This window comes from Pteronotus mesoamericanus, unplaced genomic scaffold (assembly GCF_021234165.1).
Source record: "Pteronotus mesoamericanus isolate MK-2021 breed Mesoamerican mustached bat unplaced genomic scaffold, CSHL_Meso_final contig_171, whole genome shotgun sequence".
Taxonomy (NCBI): domain Eukaryota; kingdom Metazoa; phylum Chordata; class Mammalia; order Chiroptera; family Mormoopidae; genus Pteronotus; species Pteronotus mesoamericanus.
Window position 1 is genome coordinate 101,208 of NW_026555070.1, and position 17,120 is coordinate 118,327.

At 45.9% G+C, this 17,120-nt stretch overlaps 1 protein-coding gene across 2 annotated transcripts in view; it reads right to left on the reverse strand.

Annotated features, from left to right (window-relative positions):
- Positions 1–17,120, reverse strand: part of INSR (insulin receptor) — a 168,133-nt gene that overhangs the window by 19,596 nt on the left and 131,417 nt on the right. The window contains exons 11-15 of one of the 2 annotated variants that reach the window (XM_054566255.1): positions 15,809–16,083; positions 14,782–14,921; positions 6,263–6,422; positions 2,089–2,188; positions 775–842 (exon numbers count right to left, since the gene is read on the reverse strand). In XM_054566255.1, coding sequence (XP_054422230.1) covers positions 775–842; positions 2,089–2,188; positions 6,263–6,422; positions 14,782–14,921; positions 15,809–16,083 — 743 coding nt within the window. Of the gene's footprint in view, positions 1–774; positions 843–2,088; positions 2,192–6,262; positions 6,423–14,781; positions 14,922–15,808; positions 16,084–17,120 lie in introns of both variants that reach the window. The other variant, XM_054566254.1, reaches the window with a different exon arrangement.

Here is a 17,120-nt window from a genome sequence, read left to right on the forward strand (position 1 = left end):
CTATGAGCAAAAACATTTTCCTTCATGACAGTCACTTCCATGCCTGCATATCTTATCGAACCTGATTAAAACAAATCAGGGGTACCCTTAAAAATACCACCCACCCCTGTTTCCCAAGCCAGCACCCTGCTGGGCAACGGTGCTCATGCCTTGAAAGTCGTTTCTTGATTTTTTTGCTGCATGAAGCAGCTTAGGAACTTGTAATGCAACAGATGCCTTCCCCTGGGAGGGCACAGCCAGTCCTTTGGTACCATCAAGGGCAATACGGGTGTCAGACCCATGCTCCTTCCACTGGCATCGCACTCATTCTCACCAGCCGCCAACAGCAGATGTGCCCTTAGCACCCACACTGGCCCCCACCCACCCGTCTTCTTCCTGCTTCTTATCTTCCCATCCACAGTCTCCCATTCTGGCTTCCAATTCCCACCTCCCAGATGGGCACCAAGTGCAGACGCGGCTCCCTAGCTCTGACCCTCAGCTCTCCCTCTGGCACGGGCCTCCTGCTCCCCACTCCCACAGCCGGGCGCCGGGGTCTCGGCCTCCCAGCCCAGCCCAGCCCAGCCCAGCCCATGGGCCCCAGCCCAGCCGGACCAGCCCGCCCACACGGGCGCCGCTCCCCAGGAGGGCTCTGCAGCACAGGGCAGGCCTTCAGCTCCACACAAGGGCTCGTCTCAGCCTACTGGGGGGTGAGCTCTTGACTTTCACTTGACAGGGGTAGAAAAGGAAACCAGACAGTAGGATTCTGCCACCCCCAGGGAAGAGGATGGCACTCACCATCACTGGCACTGAGGTACTCAGGGTTTGAAGAAGCATACAGCGGTCCCAGGGGCCCATCTGGCTGCCTGGAAGAGAAAATGGGAAGCATTCCAGCCAAGGCTCCCACAGGCCTTCATGGGTCCCTGCAGGCCCCCACATGTAAACAGCACCTTGCAGCAGCACCCACGTACCAATTCTGTTCTGGGGCCATCCCACCCCAGCTCATGAGAAACAACTCTTAAATTCTGGGGAAACTTGCGAGCCAGTTTTTAAGTATAACCATCATTCAAAAATAAATTCAATAGGCTTACAATTAAATAAATTATATTAAAAACAAAAATAACAACATTCAAAACTCACCACTTCCTCATTATCATACTACATCTTGCTATGATCAACGCTCTGAAGGCTACCTGCATCACCTCATTTCTCACGTTACTGCACACATATGGCAGAGACACCCCATGACAGGGAGCCACTGCATATCCCCTCCCAGCTCTGCACTCAGGGGCGTCATGTCTGTAGCTTGAAATTGATCACGGTGGGAGTATTTACACCAGGGAAATAGGCAAACACTACAAACCAAGACTGGATTTCTTGTTCTGTTGTTTGTCTAGGCTTGAGAAAATGACAGAAAAAATATTAATAATGCAGATGAAACTTAAAATTGTCATCTGTAACCATGATGTTGCAAATGGCACAAAATATCCGGAAAATATTAAAAGTATTTAAGAATTAGTGTCTGGCCCTGGCTGGTGTTGCTCAGTGGGTTGAGCACTGGCCTGCGAAGCAAAGGGTTGCTGGTTCGATTCCCAGAGAGGACAAATGCCTGGGTTGCAGGCCAAGTCCCCAGTAGAGGGCGCTTGAGAGGCAACCACACATTGATGTTTCTTTCTCGCCCTCCCTTCTCCTTTGTCTAAAAATAAATAAATAAAATTTAAAAGAAAAAGAAAAAGAATTACTATCTGATTCAGCAAAGCCACTCCTATGATTGATGAACATATGTGTCTTATTTCACTTCTGGCTTACTCTTTAACGTAAACAAAATATCAGTCAACACTCATAAACACTTATTTATCAATTGCAACTATAGGTTGGCTATAGATACAAAGGTTGAGGGGGAAAAACTCGACGAAAGCATTTGGTAAGGGAAATTACAATAAACTGGACTGCATATTGCCTTACAATCATTACCTGTAAATTGTATGCTACGTATCATTTAGATCAGTAAAACTTCTAACAAACCTAGATACAGCTGTATCTGTATCTATGTACTTATTAGGCTTAATTTTTCTGCAGAGCCAGTTATTAACCAACCATCACCGCACTAACCTCTTCCTCAGGAATAGATAAATACTTCCAATCACAACGCTGAAGAGGAAGACAAAGATGAGGGGGCCGATGATAATTTTTGCAATATTTGATGGGACGTCTACTGAAATACAATAAGAAAATACATGTTTTGCATCAAAATGTGTTCATATCACAAGTCACATCTACAAATATAATGGTGGGCAATACACACTTTTCCCCCATCTTTTGTCTCCTAGACCGTATTTCCCAGCAATCCTGAAACACCATTTGGCTCCGTGGGGCTGGGCAGTGGGCTCAGAGGTCAGTATTCTGGAAGCACCCCCCGACCCTGCTGCCGGCCCTCGCCCCTCCCACCCAGGGCCAGCTTCGCAGCCATGCCACCCAGGCCGCCACCCAGGCCGCCACCCAGGCCGCCACCCAGGCCACCACCCAGGACCCCGCACTCAGAAGGGCTGTGCTCTGGGTTTAGTATTCCACAGCCACCATCTTGAAAGTCTTAATTTTAAAACAAGGGCCCTGCATTTTCATTTTGTACTGAGCCCTGCAAATTCTGAACAGCAGCTCTGACAAGTGAAAACTCCACCAGGAAGTGCCCTGTGTGTGCTAGACAGTCCTGCCCCTCCTCACTCGACAGCTGGCCCGTGAACCTTGGAAGAATACCAGGCAAAAAAAGTGCACTTCCCCCAAAGAATGACTTTTTAACTAGCTGAAGAAATGTTATGCGGCCTTTATTTTTTAAATTCACATACAAGGCCAAGTTGTCTGAAACTGTTAACATGCCCATGTCTTTAGACATTTCCAAGCCCACCCCAAAAAAAAATGGGTTTGGCAAAATCAGAGGAGGAATCTGGTCATTTGCGTCTTTTAATAATAGCAGTTTACTGAACACTTACTAAAAGCCAGGCATTGTTTTAAGTGCTTTGTGTGGTGATCTTATTTAATCGTCCCATAAGCCAAGGCAGAAGGAACCCTGTCTAACACCAGTCAACAGGCTGGGAAACGGGAGGCTCAGGGTGGGGAGGGGCCTTGCCCCCAGGCCCAGAACTGACGCCAGAGGAGCACGCATCCGACCCAAGCCATCTGCGTGAGCGCTGACCGAAGCCCCATCCATGCTGCCTCTGGGGGCCAGCTCTAGCCTGAGATGTCTCGTCCTCCTGGACCTACCCAGCTGAGAGCAAACTGTCAGAACCCTCTCTGGTGGCTCCTGGCAGGCTGAAGGTCTCCAAAAACGTTTAGTGATTGAATGTGACGTGGGAAATGGAAATGGTCTGGTTGTGTGCAGCTGTGTGCACAGTTGTTTAAACGTCCCTCTTCCCTTCTCTTTCTCCTAAGCCACAGGCTGCCTGGAGGCTACCGCACGGTCAGGACTGGGCAAGATGCACCCCCACCTCTGCTTTCCACACACCCTACAGTCCTGCTTGCTCCTCCGCTTCCAGAGGCAGCCAAAACTAGAGTGATGGAAGGGAGGTCCCCTGGGTGCAGAATCGGAAAGAGGCTCTTATTCTGGGTCATGAAAGGACAGGGACAGTTCCTGAGGGTGAGCACCTCCCTCAATTCTGCACCTTGGTAACTGTTATATGATAACGAATTCCTTTAAAAAGTATAGCTGACCTTTGAACAAACACAGGTTTGAACTCTTACACACAGATTTTTTTTCAATAAATACACAGAACTGTAAATGTATCTTCTCAACACTTTCCTCTCGCTCACTTCATTGTAAGAATACAGCACGTGATACACAGAACACATGAAGCACACGTTTACCGACTGCCGGTGTTGTCGGTACGGCCTCCTGTCAATGGTGGGCTGTCAGTTGGGTTTTTGAGGAGCTGAAAGTTACACAAGGGTTTTTGACAGCGCAGGAGGGTCTGTGCCCTCGCCTGGTGGTGTTTAAGTGTCACCTGTAATCTGAAGTGTGACACTGAACTCTCCAGGTTTATGGCTACTGGGGGTAATGCTGTGCTGGATTTCCTTGAACGTGTATCTTTTTTAAAACATGTCTGATTTCTTCCTTAGGCTACATTTCTAGAAAGAGAACTGTTGGCTCAAATAGTAAGATCCCTGATAAGATTCCTAACGCACATTATTAAACTACTACATTTTAGCACTGAACAACCATTAAAAAAAATTCCACATGTCTAAACTCTTGGACAACACTAAGTACTGTAGTTATAAAAAAGAAACCAACAAAAACCTTGCCAGTTTGATAAGTTGAAAATTACAACTCGTTTTAATTTTTTCTTTTTTAGTGTGGTTTCAAGTGAGGTTAGACATTTTTTTTCTTATGTTTTCTATTTCTTTTTATATGGGCTTTCTACATTCTTTGCTTATTTTTAATGTTAGGGCATTTATCTTTTACTCATATAATATACATAAGTGATCCTTGAACAACATAGGAGTTAGGGGCTCTGACCCCCTGCACAGTTGAAAATCTGCATTTAACTTTGGATGCCCCAAAACCCAACTACTAATAGCCTACTGTTGATGGGAAGGAAGCCTTACTGATAACATCAATAGTCAGGTAACACATATTCTGTATGTTCTATGTATCATATATTCTTACAACAAAGTGAGCTAGAGAAAAGAAAATGTTATTAAGAAAATCATAAGGAAGAGAAAATACATTACTCTATTTTATAAAAATCTGCATATACACAGACCCATGCAGTTCAGGAGTCAACTGCAGTTCATTTTGTATTCAGGACATTAACTTTTTGTCAATGTGTTATAAACATCTTTCCCACTCTGAGAGTATTTTGCTTTGAATTTCACTCATGGTGCCCCCGCTTCTTAGGGAAAGACTCCGGATCTTGGACATCCTGAGCAGGAGGAGCGCCTGTGTTATTGATGGACCTCTCGGAAGGCCAGTGAGTTCCTGCCAGGATGGGAGATGACCCAGGATGGGGGCTGGTCCCCAGAGGAGCAAGCCTGTGACCAGAGGGGCAGGGCTTGCAGCCAGCCTGGCCTCCAGAGCGGGGCGCAGGGCTCAAGATTCGGTTCAGTCGCGTGGCCAATGATTCAAGCAATCACACCTAGGGAGTAAAACCCCAATGAGCACTCCGACGGCAGAGCTCAGGTGATGGACACACCTGCCTGTCAGGAGGGTGACACGACGTGTCTGGACCAACAGCAGGAGGAGCAGCGGCCCTTGTCCTATGTGTCTCTGCCTTGGAGTGGTCCTGCCTTATAATAGCATTTTCCTATGTTCTGTGAGCCATTCTAACAAATGATCTAACAAGAAGGGGTCATGGGAATCCCCAAAAGTGCAGGTGGCCTGGAAAACGCCCAAACTTGCATCTGGCATCTCAGTGACAGCCATCTTGTTGGAAGCTGCGCTCTCAGCCTTGTGGGTTCTATGGCAACTCCAGTGGGCGGCGTCAAAATCACGGCACAGGACACCCCGCTGGTGTCAAGAACACCCATCCTAGTCCTGACCCTGACCAGAGCCGCCCCAGCAAGAATCACCCCCACTCTGCACACTCCCTCTGTGCCACGGCGTGAGCATCCAGCCAGCCAAGCAGAAGCCACACTTCGCCCTTCCCCACCAAGCCCCTGGTCCACAGCCTCCTCTCCATCCAAGCTGTGTGTCTCTTCACTCATTCCAGAGTCTAGGCTCCTGCCACGTGCCAGACCGAACGTGCTCTTTGGCCCTGACTTGCACATTCTTCCAGGTCTCAACCAACAGGGCACCAGATCCAGGAAGCACCCCCTGCTCAGCTCGGCCTTCCCCACTTCTCCCCACCCTGCTGTCCAGTGCGTCCAGCTCGCCCAGAGGCGGCGCTTAAGGCACGAACACTGAGAACATAGCAAAGGCTGAGGAGGGAGCTCCCACCTCCTCCGCTGGAGGACATGGCCCATCTAATAACAAAGACTGAAACACTGGTTCAAAGGAGCTGATGTGCTTATCAGACTTGTCCTGTTCCAGGTCACATGACCTTCATGTCGTCACTGACACCTCCCTTCACCTCCAGAGGTAGTCCTATTATTATCCGCATGGACAGATGAGGAAGTGCAAGCTCAGAGAGGGCAAGCACTTCACCCCTGTCACAACAGCGGCCACGGTGTAGCCAGAGGTCAAGTCCAAGGCCAGCAGGCCCTAGCCTCCAACCTCCCCCCGTTGTTCTCTGAAATGTCCTGCTGTCCCCAGCAGCAAGCACAGACCCAACTCGTCCAAGCTGCCATGCAGACTCACAATAGTCTGTCACGTAGAAGTAGGTGGTTTCCGTCCAGGAGCCATTGCCCGCCAGGGAGGTGGCCCGTACTCGCACGCTGTAGTTCCCGGGCAGCAGCCCACGCAGCCGGCAGCCCCGCTCCAGAGCAAAATGCCTGCGGGAGACGCAGAGGTGCAGCTCCTGGAAGACAGAGGGGAGGAGTGGGGGGGTGGGGGGGGCTGGGCTTCATACATTCAGGAGTGTCCAGCCTGGGTGGGACTGTCACAGGCAGGATCTGTTCAGAAATGACACACAAGGTGTCATCGTGATCAATAACAGCCAATCTTCCTAAACCACAGCCGACCTCATTTAATTCTCACAACCACCCATGGCTTCGTCCCTCCTTAGAGACAAGGAAAGTGAGGCTCAGGACACAGTCGGCAAACTTCTGCTGTAAAGTGGTGTGTCCGCTAAACACGGTGGAGGCTGGAAGCTGAGCTTCACATAATTCACATGCACCATGCAATGCTATTCTTCTTTTCATTTCTCCCCCAACCATGTTAGGATGTGGAAGCAATTCTGAGCCCACGGGCTGTACAAACGTGGGCACACCCGTGGCTAAGGGCATGAAACTAGAACTTGACAAGCTTTCCCCACGAGTTGCAGATCCCACAGGCGGTGAGTGCAGGGCCAGCCCTTCAGCCCCAAAACTGTCTGTTTCCAAAACTTCTTGCAACCACTGTGGGATATTTTCACCAGGCCTCCAGAAAGTCCCAGAGGACAGGAAAAAAGGGACCCACGTCACCTAAATCACATACCAGTCCTTTACGTTACACTTGCTGGCCTCTGCCTCATTAGAACCAAATGGATATACATGGGATAAATGGATACATGAAATTTGTCTCAAGAACAAATTTCAATTCTCCTTCCTTCCTGCCCTACCTTTGCTACCTTTCTTCTACTGCCACTTAAAACACTGGGGATCTACCTGCACGTCTGATAAAAGAGAGAAGATAAGCATATACATCCCAGGGATAAACACATACATAGAGGCAAATCCAGAGCTTATTAGGAAAGGTGTGATGCTCACAGGGCCAAATTCTGAAAACTTACCAAAACAACCCAAGTTCACAGTGCATGCAAAGAAGTGGCCTGGAAAGTTTCCGGGGAGAGAAAGAAACATAGAGGCTCCCATGTTTATCATGTGACAACATCAGCCAGAAAACAGATCAGGCTGGGAGCTCCAGTCCAAAGGTCCTTCCAAGAAGGATGAGTCACCAAGCAGAAAGGAACAAATAAGCAAATATAGAAACCAAAGGTAGAAACTATCCAGGACAAAGGGGATGCACACCCTCCAGTCTCAGTCACTTGCCCAGGGCCTGGGGTGTGGATGAGAAGGAACATGATGAAAGGAACTAGAACTTGACACAGCTTTCCCCACAGACGCCAAAAGGTTTTTTTAAAAGCTGGCAAGAATTTTGTGCCCTGGCTGGTGTGGCTCAGGGGACTGAATGCCGGCCTTTGAACCAAAGGGTCGCCAGTTCGATTCCCAGTCAGGGCACAGGCCTGGACTGCAGGCCAGGTCCCCAGCAGGGGGTGCACGAGAGGCAACCACCCATCGAAGTTTCTCTCCCTCCCTTTCCCTCTGTCTAAAAACTAATAAATAAAATCTTTTTAAAAAATCTAAAAACAAAAAAAAAAAGCTGGCAAGAATTTTGTAAAGCCAGCAAAGTCATAATGGTGTAACAAAGATTTTACCTTGCTTTGTTCTTTATGAAAGTGATGCTAGACAATTATGGAAAATGTTGGAGATCATTGACCAGTCCTGTCTACAAAAAAGTTTTTAAAAAAGTTACTGTAACCTCTCACTCTTTCCTGATTTCCCCCCATCTCTCTGTTCCCCTGAATGTTGAATAGAGCTGGTCTGTTGGGATCGGGGCCAGGACAAGCAGGGCAGAGGCTGCTGAGGATTCACGGTGGGGATGCCAGTGCTGGCCCTGGGGCTCCAGGAACAGCAGAGGCAGCTGGGAGAACACAGGGTTGGGGCTAATGCCAATAGGGTGACCAGTGGTCCCAGTTTACCAGTGACCAAGGGGTTCCCAGGATGGAGGTAAGACCAGTGCTCAAGACTGGAAAATTGCAGGCAGATAGGGTAGACTGGTCACAGCAGCAGCAATAAAACCAAGGAGAGTCTGCAGTGAAAACACATGCTGCTCACTGCACAGAATCTGTATTCTCCTCCTTGCTATCAACAACACCCCAGACTTCCTTCGGAAACTGTGCCTCCCCCTTGAGTGACTCCTGCCTCCCACCCTCACCCCATCCTTGTTCTAGGACACACCCTGATAGCCTGGAGCTATAGAGTCCCATTGGTTTGGGGAAGGGCACAAAATTCAGACCCAAATAAGACATCACAGAAATACAAATCAAGACCACAATGAGATACCACTTCCCTCCCACCAGTATGGCTATAATCAAAAAGAGACCAGCCCTGTCCGGGTGTCTCAGTTGATTGGAGCATCATCCCATACACCAAAAGGCTACGGGGCTTGATCCCCAGTCAGGACACACATGTAGGTTGCAAGTTCGGTCCCCGGTCGGGGCACAAACAGGAAGCAACTGATGTTTCTCTCTTACAGTGAAGTTTCTCTCCCCCCGCCCCCTCTCAAATCAATAAATACATCCTCAGGGGAGGATTAAAAAAATACATTTTTTAAAAATGTAGACTGGAACAGGGTTGGCAAGGATGTATAGAAATTGGAACCCTCATACACTGCTGGTCGAAATAACAAATGGTGCAGCTGCTATGGGAAAGAGCTTAGCATTTCCTTAAAAGTTAAATGTAGAGTTACTATATGACCCAGGAATTTCACTCCTAGGTATGCACCCAAGAGTACTGAAAACATATGCCCACACAAAAACTTGTACACAAATGTTCATAGCAGCACGATTCCTATTAGGCAAAAGGTGGGAATAACCCAAGTGTCCATTGATGGATGAATAGATAAACAAAATGTGGTCTCTTCATACACTAGAATATTCTTCAGTCATAAAGAGGGATAAGTACTGATATATGCTACAATGTGGATGAACTCTGAAAACATTATACTAATGAAAGAAGGCGGTGCCATGATGTGCTCCATTCATATGACCTGTGCAGAACAGGTGAATCCATAGAGATGGAAAGCGGAGGAGTGATGGCCAGAAGCTGGAGAGAGAGGAGGCCGGGAAGACGGCGGGGGCAAATGTCTAAACTGAAAATGACGTTTCTCTTGAGGGTGATGAAAATATTCTGAAATCAACTGTGGTGACGGTTGCGCAATTCTGTGATTATATTAAAAACCACTGAATCGCACCTTTTAATTGGGTGCACTTTATGACATGTGAAGGTATCCAATGAAGCTGTTATGAAAAGACGGTCATGCCCGAGCCCATCAACAACGCAGCACTGCCCAGCCATGGGGCTGGCACCTGAACGTTCTGGGGCCTCAGCCTGGGTGAGATGCCAGGACACAGACTCTCTCTTCTGGCAGCGTTGGTGCTGAGCGGATATGAGGCTTGGAACCTCGGGAACCAGAGAAGGACAAGCAGGGACCGCTGGGCTCACTGTAAGGACCCTTGAGATACAACTGATCCAAAAGAATTCTGGATCCAGCCATGCCTGAGCTCCTTAAATTGTCCAGTAATGGGTGCTAATAAGCTTTCCTTGTGCCATAAGTCAGTCTGATGGGGGTGGGAGGGTTTCTTAATTGATAGTGGAAGAAGAGGATCCTGTAATCTCAACCTCTATGTTATACTGAACAAACGTATTCCCTTGTAAACTGCTGTACATCCAGCCCTGGCCAGTATGGCTCAGTTGGTTGGGGCATTTTATCGTGGCCCAAAAGCTCAAGGGCTGATTTCCTGGTCAAGGCACACGCCTGGGTGGTAGGTTCGGACCTGGTCGGGAGGTGCACAAGAAGCAACCAACTGGTGTTTCTCTCTCACGTCAATGTTCCTCTCCCTCTCTCTCTCTTGCCATTTCTCTCTCTCTAACAATAAGCATGTCCTGAGGTAAGAATTAAAATAAATAAATAAATAGATATATAGATACCTGTGCATCCACCTGTTTTTTGGATATACCATTTTCTATGTATCCATTTCCAACAGACATACATCCTCTGGCTTGTACTTTTTGCTACTGATGAAAATCTTCATAATAAAGTTTTTATCCCCCCCATTCTGAATTATTTCCTTGCGACATATGGGATCAATATACACAGCATAAGATACTAACAAATCTTGCAACAATGACCCTCTGCAAGTCATGCCTCTCTATATGCAACCCTGAGAGACCCCTCCCATACTGATGCTGGGGTTGGCCATTGTATTCACATTGAGCACATTCTTCTTTGTTTCTTTTTACAACTCTCTGCAGCCGTATAAAAACAGGTCTCAGGTCAGATTTGGATCACAGGTCTGTAGTTTGCTGATTTCAGTTTTAAATCATTGTCAGAGCTGAATATTTGGGCACAAAGGGTAGAGGTGGTACCAAAAGGGGTCAACAGAGGGAGGCCTACCTGTTTTTTCTGGCTAAAGGAAGCCATGCTCTGCCTACCTGGTTACAGGATGACCAAAGTTCCAAGAAATCACACAGTTCTGTTATAACCTCTCATAGGTACTGGCAAACTATGGCCCACAAGCTAAATCTGGGCCATTGTTTGTTTTTGTAAATAAAGTTTTATTGGAGGAATCAAGATGGCTGAGGAGTGAGTGGAAGTCACACTGACCTCCTCCCAGGACCAACCTGAAATTACAACTAAATTGTGGAGAAATCACCTGGAACAGATAACTGAACAAGAGCAAGAGAGAAGCCTTCTAACCTCGGAGACAGAAGAATCGGCTTTAGTGCAACCTAACTGGTAAGGAGTACGGTACAGACCTGAGAAGGTGGGCAGGGCACCCACAGGCGGCAGCACCAGAAGGATTTTGAAACGGCCAGTTGGATCCCCCTGAGAAGAGAGGGGTCTAAACCATAAGCAGGGAACTCTAGCCCGCAGCACCTGAGCCCAAAAAGTACACAGAAAACAGCCAGCTGAGAAAAGCGGCAGGGTTGCTCTCTGCTAGAGACAGGCGACTGGAGACGCAAAGAACCGTTTAAAGGGCCAACGCATAAATTTTTATTTGCAGCCATTTACCCTGGTCTCCAGCAAAGGTGGAGGCAGAATGGGCTAGAGATGCCTGAGGAGAGATTGGAGAAGGGGGGTTTGGGGAGAGAACTGAGAGAGTAGCGGTGGAATCTCAGTGCTGACTCATCCCCCATGCGGCAGCAGCCATCTTGCTCAGGCAGAGACCACTGCCCTGAGTGGCAACAGCATCAGAGGACCTAACAGCCCCGCCCCCAAGTTGGATTCCACCCCGCCCTGTGCTGTCTAAGCCGCCTGCTGAGTGCAGAGTGGCAGCCACAGACAGTAGATCCCTGGCTAAAGGGGGCGCAGAGAGGTCTGGAGATGTTTGAGGACAGACTGGGGATGGAGGCTTTGGGGAGAGAAAGGAGAGAGCAGCCAGTGGAATCCCGGTGCTGACCCTCCCCATACGGCAGCAACTGAGAGGACCCAATAACCCCGCCCCCAGGAGGGACGCCACCCCTCCCTGTGCTGTCTAAGCTGGCCTGCTGAGTGCAGAGTGACTAGATTAACAGCTGAAGGAGACAGCCACAGACAGTAGATTCCTGGAAGTCTCAAACAGACTGCCTAAGGTCAGACAGGGTCAACATCTGACATCATCAGAGACAGATCCAGAAAGAAAAAAAACAGCAGTCTCCTACCATAGAAGTTCACACCACAAAGTCAGGAAATCAAGACATAAATTTAAGAAGCAAAAGCAAAAAAGAAGAGTCTCACAAATAATGAGAAGACAAAGAAATACCCCCCAGTCAAAGGGAAAGGAGGAATCCCCACAAAGAGAACTAGATGAAATAGAGGCAAGCAAACTATCAGATACTGAGTTCCAAACAACGGTTCTAAGGAAGCTCAATAACCTTACTGAGCTCAGAGAGAATTACAAAAACTACAGGGAAACTACAAGGAACTTACTGCAAACTATATCAGCATGAAAAAGGACATAGAAATTATCAATAAGAGACAAGAGAAAATGAAGAATACAACTTCTGAATTGAAGAACACAGTAGAAGGAATCAGAAGCAGGCTAGTTGAAGCCGAGGACCAAATCAGCGAGCTGGAGGACAAGGTAGAAAAAACCTCCCAGAAAGAGCAAGAAAATGAAAAAAGACTCAAAAAGAATGAAGAGGCATTTAGGGAAATGCTGTACAACCTGAAACGTAATAATATCCGTATAATAGGGATGCCAGAAGGAGAAGAGGATGAGGAAGGGTTAGAGAACCTGTTTGAAAAAGTAATGATGGAAAACTTCCCCAACAGGAGGAGAGAAAAAGCCACACAAGTCCAGGAAGCACAGAGGGTCCCATTCAAGAGGAAGCCAGTGAGGCCCACTCCAAAACACATCATCATTAAAATGGCAAATATCAAAGACAAACAGAGAATCCTAAAGGAAGCAAGAGAGAAAGAGGTAGTAACATACAAGGGAGCCCCGGTACGGCTAGCAGCTGACTTCTCAACAGAAACACTACAAGCCAGAAGGGAATGGCAAGAAATATTCCAAGTCATGTAAAGCAAAGGCCTGCAACCAAGACTGCTCTACCCAGCAAGGCTCTCAGTTAAAATGGAAGGTGAAATAAGGAGTTTCCCAGACAAAAGAAGGCTAAAGGAATACACCTCCACCAAACCAACACTGCATATCATGCTAAAGGGACTGTTTTAAGATGAAGAAAACGAGTCTATGAATACCCAGGTCCTTTCAGAGTCACCAGTACTTGATATTATTAATACTTTTAATACATATTAATCTGATTATGACAATGATGTGTTATTTTAACTATCCCTTTATTTGTTGAAACTAAACCTGTTTTTGTATATTTCTTGCCTATTTCTATTATTTTTAAAAAGCTTTAAATGAATTTTTGGTATTCTTTATCCATTTTTTGATTAAATGTTTATAGATTTTTTTCCCTAAAAAAAAAAAAAAAAACCTTTTTTCAGATGTGTTGCAAATACTTTCCTATTCTATTACTTGTCCTTTAACTTTTTTTATATGTATATTACTGTACAGTCTTAAGTGTTTAATATAGTCATATTGTCAACATTTTATTGTATAGCTACTGGGTTTGAATATTTTACTTCAGGGTAAGAAAAATATTATTCTGTATTTTCTCCTAAAACTCCTTAGATTTTACATATTGATTTTTAACTCACCTGAATATTTTTTGCAGAATGTGTAAAATAGGGCTCTATATTTGTTTTATTTCAAGTAACAGTGGTCCATGCACCTTATTTGTTGAATAAGCCTTATTTTACCCATTGATTTGAAACAGCAACTTAATCATATATTACGCTGTTAGATATATGTTTGTCTCTAGAATGCTCATTATATTTCATTGATCTACTTGATTATTTCTGTGCTAGTGTCATGTTGGTTAAACTGCTGAGACTTTATAATGGTTTTAAATTTTTTAATATTTTATAATTAACTTTGACATTGAAACAATAAATAAAATCAATTGATCTCACCTAAAAGAAGAAAAGTTTTATTGGCACACACCACACCCATTTATTTACGTATCACCTATATGGTGGCTTTCAAGCTACTATGGCAGAGTTGAATATTTGCAACAGAGATTGGCCACAAAGCCAAACATATTTACTATCTGGTCCTTTACCGCTGCCGACCCCTGGATTAGAACATCAGATAGACTTGGGTTTGAATCTATTCTTATGACTCTGGACACAATTTAAATTCTAGAAGCCTCAGCACAAAGCTCACTGAGTTATTCTGAGCATTTACTGTACTCCATGGGACCCAAGGGGCATATCACCTTCACATTTTCACATTTCTAGAATTGGAACACACTGTAGAGGTAACTCCACCTCACTGTTAGAGGTGGCAGCATCCTTTTTTGTTTTTCAGTGGTCCATAAAAATAACACGGCCTCTAATCACATCTTAGATGTGATAAAATACAATACATGAGACACTGTATGAGAGCTTAATATGTGCAGGGCACACTGTGAGCCCTCGGGGGTGGCTTAGCTGCTTTCTGTTCTTAGATCCCATGTCATGTGCATCTCGGCGTTCACCCTGCACCCTGCCCAGTGTCTGGTAGAAAAGAGAGGCACCAATAATGTCACTTATTACTCTGGTCAGTGATGTATTTCCAGACTCATATACCTCTAAAGTGAGATGTGTCTCCTGTCATGTCAGGAAGGACACAAGTGCAGGCAACCATCATTCAACTTGTAGGACACACCTGAAAAGCAACGTGAGAAACTGCTGACAGTTTGTGGATTGGCATTTCTGACCCATCTCCCTGGAAAGTTACATATCAAGGCTTTGAGTCCCAACAATGAAGCACCTAACAAGAGAGGCGTTTGAGCCAGAATTTAAGAAAAGGAAGGGGGTACCAATGACAACCTCGCAGGCTTATGCCCAGGTGTCAAGGGCCTTACCTCATCGCCGTATCGCCGGTAACTCACTTCATACAGCACAATCAGACCATTAGGCTCCTTGGGCTCCTGCCACATCAAATGGACGACATTGTTCTCAAATATTTCATGGGTCACAGGGCCAACAATGTCATCTGCCTTGGCTGTAAAGAGCAGTGGTTGTTAGAGGCAGGGACCTGACCCCTGGATCAAATCCCACCTCCACCACTTACCAACTACCCAGCTTGAGCTGGTTACGTAAGTGTCCTATATTCCACTTCCCTTGCTGGAGAATGAACATATGAAACTCACCTCATAGGGCTGTCCACGTATCTATGTCTGTCTGTCTGTCTATCTTACATCCCATTGGTTCTGTTTCTCTGAAGAACCGAGACTAATACACTACATATATGTATTTCGTAATGTTTATTTTTTTCTTATGGCTTGTGTGTATTCTTAATATTTATATAATGGCTCTGTGTGACTAGTGTAATTAAAAATAAAATAGGCAACAATAGGACCTTGAGGATATTACACTGAGTGAGACAGGTCCGAAATATAAATACTGTATGATCTCACTTACATGTAGAATCTAAAAAAGCTGAATTTGTAGAAACAGAGAGTAGATTGGTGGTTACTAGGGGCTGGGTGGTGGGAAAATAGGGAGGTGGTGGCCAAAGGGTACAAACTTCCAGTTTCTGGGTGTCTAGTGTAAGGTACAGTGATTATAGTTAACAATATTGTATTGTGCGCTAAGAATGTAGAATTTGAATGTTCTCACCACACACCCAAAAAAACTGGTAATAACATGAGCTGATGGAGGTATTAGCTGACATGGTGGTAGATGCAGTATAATCAGTGCACATGTAAGGGGATCAAATCAATACACTGTACACTGTGTTACAGGAACTTACACAATGTTATATGTCAACTGTATAAGTTTGGGGAAAACTAAAAATAAATGAAAAACAATAAAGGTAAGTAAGTTAACAAGGGGAAAGGGCCTCTCCTTGATCAGCGTGGGTGCCTGGCCCTGTGATGTGCCTCCCACCTTCGGGCATGGTCCTGGCGCTGACGTAGGCTGCCACGCTGCACCTTTCCTCGGGGGCATCTTGGTTGCAAGCCTGCAGCTCGATGCGATAGCCGGTGAAGTGACGCAGGCCAGAGATGACCAGTGACTCTTTGTTTACCACTTTTTCAAAGGGCCGGTTCTCCTCCAAGCTCGTGGGCACGCTGGTAGACGAAGTATTGGGGAAACCAGGAACTGTGGGCATGGCCGTGGTCACATTCCCCTCGTCACCAAGAGCCCTGCGTTTCCTTGATGGCCTGTCACGACAGCAGGACACACAAGTCATGCAAGTACCATCTTTAAGTAAATGCTCCTGGATAATGAGAGCCTTAATGTAAAGACTGTAGAGCCCTGGGATTCAAGAGAGCCAGTGAATTAAAATGCAAATTGCCCGGAATTACGACCCAGAGCAGCTTTTATGATGCCCTTAAAAGCACCCGAAGTATTGGGCACAGGCCCACCCAGGCAGGGCTGGGGACGCCAGGACCACCATCAGACACAACGAGGCTGCCCTCAGCAAGCTAGGTTTCAGGTTTCCATTTTGCAGAGTGACAGACCAGCCGCGGCTGTGTTAAAAATAAGATGCCAAAAGCCTGTAAGAGTCAAGGTTTTCAGGAAGTCCCGCCAAAAGGCATTTATTTGCCCAACACTCTGAGCCACTGACCATTAAAAGTTTAAAAAGTTTAAAAAGGAGGAACTTGTGTTCTGATTTTTGCACCCCATTAGGGCACCTGCAAATCTGAGTGATTCAACTTCAATTGTTAGTAAAAGAATCTCACCACTTGGGCTGGTACAAGTAACCCCAAAGAAGCGCCTATGCAAATGACACACTTTTCCCTCTTTAAAAGCTGTTATTAAAAAATAAGTATTGGTAGCCTAAAAGTTTAGAAGTACCAAAGAAAAATCTAAAGAAAATTTAAATTACTCATCTTTCTACTGCCTACTGTTTCCAGTGCGCCATGTTTTTCCTAGAAATGTTATGCATGACTCTGATGAGGAACAAGCTAGTTTTATAATACTTTGTTCACTTGTATTAGAAGTATTTATCAAATGTCTTCCTGAAAACATAGTATATTCAGTAGAAAAGAATTTACATTTTCCTTTTTCAATGTGAAATGAGGACTTTCCTCCTTGTTATGAAAGTAACACGTGCTTGTTGCAGAAAACTCGGCGAGCAGGAAAATACTCCAGTTCCTGCCTGAGCCACAATTTATTTAGCCATCTTCCTGTATTGTTAATAGAAGAGTGTTTTTTCCAATTTTCTTGCTGTTATAAATACTGCTTTGGTCATTGT